This window comes from Dipodomys spectabilis, unplaced genomic scaffold (assembly GCF_019054845.1).
Source record: "Dipodomys spectabilis isolate Male_0828 unplaced genomic scaffold, ASM1905484v1 ptg000030l, whole genome shotgun sequence".
NCBI classification, from domain to species: Eukaryota; Metazoa; Chordata; class Mammalia; order Rodentia; family Heteromyidae; genus Dipodomys; species Dipodomys spectabilis.
In genome coordinates, this window is record NW_024870707.1 from 8,411,705 (window position 1) to 8,416,908 (window position 5,204).

The following is a 5,204-nucleotide window of genomic DNA, read 5'->3' on the forward strand; positions in this document are numbered from 1 at the left end:
CTTTATCATAACAACTTAAAAAAGTTAAAAAGCGCCACTCTTTAAGCGCGGCTCCAGTGGCAGACCGCGTGAGGACCTGAGCTACAGGCCCCGCACTAGTAAAAAGGAAAGTGAATCATCCATCTCTGCAGATGGGTAGCTGGGCTTCCGGTAGGTGGGGTTGGAGGGCGGAACTTCGGAAGTGCCCGCCTCCCCAAGCCAGGATAGCGAAGTCCAATCAGATTTGCGGAGGGGCCCCGGAAGTGGGGTTGGCACGGCTGCGTGTGCTTCCGGCCGAGGCCGGGAGGCTGCTGCGTCCACTGCGCGCTCCGTAGTCCAGCCTCCGCCGGGAGGATGTTTTACCACGTGAGCCGGGCGCGGTGTGGGAGGGCGGGGGCTGCGAAGCGGTTCGTCCAAGCGAGTGACACTTTTCTGCTGATCATGGGGCTTGAACTTAGGACCTGGCAACCGTCCCTGAGTGTTTCTTGGCTCAAGCCTGGCACTCTACCACTTGAGCCACAGCTGCACTTCCGGCTCTTTGGTGGTTAATTGGAGATTGGAGTCTCAGGGACTTGCCTACCCAGCCTGGCTTTGAACCTCAGTCCTCATATTTCAGCCTCCTGAGTAGCTATGATCACAGGAGTGGGTTACGGGCGCCTAGGCGAGGGCCACTTCTTTACCGGATCCTTGGCCGGGCCTCACCTGGCCTCCATCCCTGTTCTCTGCAGATCTCCCTGGAGCACGAGATCCTGCTGCATCCGCGGTACTTCGGCCCTAACTTGCTCAACACGGTGAAGCAAAAGCTATTCACCGAGGTGGAGGGGACGTGCACCGGGAAGTGAGTGTTCCTCCCCTCCTGTCACGGAGATGCACACATCGTTCCCTCTCTCCCTCCTCCGGCGTCCCAGCCAGCTAGTTTCTTCCCACTTTGGGATGCTATGCCTTGGTGCCCTCTGCAAAGTTGATAACAAGACGTTCTTCCCTTTACTGATAATTGCACACTTCATTTATTCCACAATCATTGTGTTGTTGTTGTGAGACAGGGTCTTGCTATGTAGCCCAGGCTGTTTATCCAACTTTCAGATCCTGTCTGGTGCTGGTGGCTTATGCCTGTAATCAATCACTATTGGAAGCCAACCCTGGCAAGAAAGTCTTAAAAGTCTTCTAAAAGTCTGAACTAGCAAAGAGCCAGAAGTGGAGCTGTGGCTCAAGTGGCAAAGTGATAGCCTTGTGTGAAAAAGCTCAGGGACAGGGGCTGGGAAGGTGGCTCAGTGGTAGAGTGCTTGCCTTGTATTATTGAGGTCCTGGGTTCGATTCCTCAGCACCACATAAGAAGAAAAAGCCAGAAGTGGTGCTGTGGCTCAAGCGGTAGAGTGCTTGCTTTGAGCTGAAGAGCTGAGGGACAGTGCCCAGGCCCAGAGTTCGGGCCCCATGGCCAACAAAAAAAAGCTCAGGGACAGCACCAGGCCTTATTACTGACGTACACACACACACACACACACACACACACACACACACACACACACGTCAGCCCTCTAGCACTTGGAGACTCCTTAGTTGCTCAAGGTTGCTTGCTTTAGTTTTGGAGACTCCTTAGTTGTTCAAGGTTGCTTGCTTTAGATTTGCTGGGCCTGAACCCCAGGGTCTTGTACATGCTGGGAAGAACTCTGAGCTCGATCCCCATCCCTTTGTCTAATCATTGTTCCTATGTCTGTGCTCTGTGATTTTGTTTTGTTTATGGTCTTTACAGAACACATATGAGCTTTGAATGACCTAAGTATTTCAGCCTCTAGCCTCAGAATAACACCAGACCAGGTTTTTCTTTTTTCTCTTTTTTGCCAGTCCTGGGGCTTGAACTCAGCCTGTGCTCTGTCCCTGAGCTTTTTTTTTTTTTTCTCAAGGCTAGTACTCCTCAGCCTCCAGTGCCTTTTCCTCTTCCTCACAGATACGGCTTTGTAATTGCTGTCACTACCATCGACAATATTGGTGCTGGTGTGATCCAACCTGGGCGAGGCTTTGTTCTTTATCCAGTCAAGTACAAAGCCATTGTTTTCCGGCCCTTTAAAGGTGAAGTTGTGGATGCTGTGGTCACTCAGGTGAACAAGGTAAGCTTATTCATAAGGGGACCATGGATTGGTCCCTCAGAAGAGCTATTTACTAACTCCATATCTTCAATCAAGTCACAGTAGCTGATCCTTTTTTTTTTTTTGTCAGTTGTGGGGCTTGAACTCTGGGTCTGGGTGGTGTCTCTGAGCTTTTCAGCTGAAGGCTTGTGCTGTGCTCTACCACTTTGAGCCACTTTGCCACTTCAGTTTTCTGGTGGTTAATTGGAGATAAGAGTCTCAGGGAGGGAGGGTGGCTCAGTGATAGAGTGCTTGCCTTCCATGCATGAGGTCCTGGGTTCGATTCCTCAGCACCACATAAGCAGAAAAAACCAGAAGTGGCGCTGTGGCTCAAGTGGTAGAGTGCTCACCTTGAGCTGAAGAGTTTAAGTACAGCGCCCAGGCCCAGAGTTCAGGCCCCACGACCAACAACAACAACAAAAAAAAGACTCTCAGGGACTGTTTTTTCCTGGCTGGCTTGAACCTTGATCCTCAGAATCTTAGACTCCTGTGTAGCTCGGATTACAGCCCACATCTTGATCCTTTTTTTTTTTTAAGTAGAAGCTCAAGCTTAGGAAGTATTTTTTTGTCGGTCCTGGGACTTGAACTCTGGGCCTGGGCGTTGTCTCTCAGCTCTTCAGGTCAAGGTTAGCACTCTACTGCTTGAGCTACAGCGCCACGTCCAGTTTTCTAGTGGTTTATTGGAGATAAGAGTCTCATGGACTTTCCTGCCCGGGCTGGCTTTGAACCTTGATCCTCAGATCTCAGCATCCTGAGTAGCTAGGATTACAGGCCTTAGCCACCAGCACCCAACTAGGTGGTTTTTTTGTTTTGTTCTTTTTTTTTTTTTTTCTTTTTGGGTCCGGTCGTGGGGCCTGAACTCTGGGCCTGGGCGCTGTCCCTCAGCTCTTCAGCTCAAGGCTAGTGCTCTACCACTTGAGCCACAGTGCCACTTCCGGCTTTTTTCTTTTTGCTTATGTGGTGCTGAGGAATTGAACCCAGGGCCTCATGCATGCAAGGCAAGCGCTCTACCACTGAGCCACCTTCCCAGCCCCTGTTTTGTTCTTTTTTTTTAATAGTCATGGTGCTTAAACTAGAGCCTAAGCTGTGTGCTGGTAGCTCACACCTGTAATCCTAGTTACTCAGGAGGCTGAGATCTGAGGATCACAGTCCAAAGCCAGCCCGGGCAAGAAAGTCCGTGAGACTCTTTATCTCCAATAAATTACTAGAAAACCGGAAGTGGTGCTGTGGTTCAAGCGGTAGAGCTCTAGCCTTGAGTTGAGGAGCTGAGGGATAGTGCCTAGGCCCAGAGTTCAAGACCCTTGACCGACAAAAAACAAACAGCAACAAAAAACTCGGGGCCTTAATGCTGTCCCTAAGCTTTTCTGCTGAAGGCTAGCACTCTAGCTCTTTGAGCCACAGCTCCATTTCCAATTTTCTGGTAGTTAACTAGAGATGAGTCTCAAGGACATTCCCAATGGGACTGGCTTCAAACCATGATGCTCAGATCTTAGCCTCCTGAGTAGCCATAATTAGGTGGTAAGCCTAAGCTTTTTACAACTACACTATGTGTGTTTAATTTAAAATGTAAGATTTTAAAAAAAGAGAAAGGCTCACGTTTGTAATCCTAGATACTTGTCAGGAGCAGTTTATGATTTGAAGCCATGCCAGGCAGGAAATTCCTTGAGACACTTATCTTCAGCTAACCACCAAAAAGCTGGAAGTGGAGCTGTGGCTCAAGCGATGGAGCAAGAGCTTGAGGCCCTCAGTTGAAGCCCTGATACACACATACACACACACACACACACACACGCACGCCAAAATGCAGGAGGCGGTGGGGAGAAAAGCAAAAGGATGAATACTCATTTTTCCTCCTAGGTTGGACTTTTCACTGAAATTGGGCCCATGTCTTGCTTTATCTCCCGTCATGTAAGTTTGGGTACACTAAATGGGGCCGAGGACTGGAGACATTCGCTTCTGACCATTTCATGTAGTAAAATGCTGATTCCACTTCATGTTTCCTTTCAGTCCATTCCATCAGAGATGGAGTTTGATCCAAACTCCAACCCACCTTGTTACAAGACAACGGATGAGGTGAGTAGGCAGAAAGCATTCTGGAAGAGGAAGGAAGAAAAGCACTGGCCTGCAGATGTCTGAGAACACTGTTCTCTTCTCCTTAGGACATTGTGATTCAGCAGGATGATGAGATTCGCTTGAAAATTGTAGGGACCCGTGTGGACAAGAATGACATTGTGAGTCTCTTGCCTGCCTCCCTGCCTGAACCAGGCAGAGCTGAGAACTGTTGATTTCTCACCACTCACAGTTCCTGGGGGTTCTTTTAAGAGGGAAAAGGACTGGGAGGGCCAGGGGCTAGTGGAGTGGTGGTGCTTCTGTGCTTTCTTTGGCCTTACTTCATTTTTACTTTCCCTCCTCCAGTTTGCTATTGGCTCCCTGATGGATGATTATTTGGGTAAGTGCCTGCCTCATCATGGGTGCCAAGGCTGGGCCTGGAAAGAGTGAGGATGGAGGACTTAATGTCCCAGTCAGTTCTCATTCTGTCTGCTTAGAAGTTTCAGGAGGAAAGTATCCATGGGCCACCTGAGCGCTGAGTTTAGCTGACATGCTTTCCCTGTTTTTCCAGGGCTTGTGAGCTGAGCATGGACTGCTATGACTTTTTTGGTCCTGACTGGGGAAGTGTGACCTTCATACTTGCTCCTTGGTCCAGAGGCTGATTCTGTCTGTTTGCAGGAAAACAAAGAAAGTTCCTTGGCTCCAGGAGACACCTGGCACTTGCCACTCACTATGTGTTCTACTTATTAAAGGTCCTTGTTTCTGAAGGAAATATTATATTTTCTCTCTCTTTTTGGGGGGCATCTAGAAATAACAACTCTAAAAAATGCCCATAGGAGCTGGTACAAGCCTGTAGCTACTCAGGCTAAGATCCAGAGGATCATAGTTTTTAAATCAGTGAGATTCTTGCTTTAGAATGAAGAATGAACATCAGCACAGTGGCTTATACCTGTAATCTAGCTACACAGGAGGTAGAGATTGAGGATCAAGATTCAAAGCCAGCTAGGGTAGGAAATCCTGTAAGACCCTTATTTCTAGTTAACTACCAAAAAG

At 48.8% G+C, this 5,204-nt stretch overlaps 1 protein-coding gene across 1 annotated transcript; it reads left to right on the top strand.

Moving 5' to 3' along the window:
• The first annotated feature begins 243 nt into the window (after positions 1 to 243).
• Polr2g (RNA polymerase II subunit G) lies at positions 244 to 4,923 on the top strand. Its single transcript, XM_042676497.1, has 8 exons — positions 244 to 345; positions 708 to 817; positions 1,925 to 2,084; positions 3,960 to 4,010; positions 4,110 to 4,175; positions 4,262 to 4,333; positions 4,518 to 4,551; positions 4,723 to 4,923. Exons 1-8 carry the CDS (start codon positions 334 to 336, stop codon positions 4,734 to 4,736), a joined length of 519 nt encoding a protein of 172 aa, XP_042532431.1. The 5' UTR covers positions 244 to 333; the 3' UTR covers positions 4,737 to 4,923.
• The last annotated feature ends 281 nt before the right edge of the window (positions 4,924 to 5,204 follow it).

Bases quoted from the DNA above. Each gene is read 5' to 3' on its own strand.
- Polr2g (XM_042676497.1), top strand. The intron at 2,085-3,959 runs GTAAGCTTATTC...TTTTCCTCCTAG, and splicing joins TGGTCACTCAGGTGAACAAG to GTTGGACTTTTCACTGAAAT. The intron at 4,334-4,517 runs GTGAGTCTCTTG...TCCCTCCTCCAG, and splicing joins GTGTGGACAAGAATGACATT to TTTGCTATTGGCTCCCTGAT.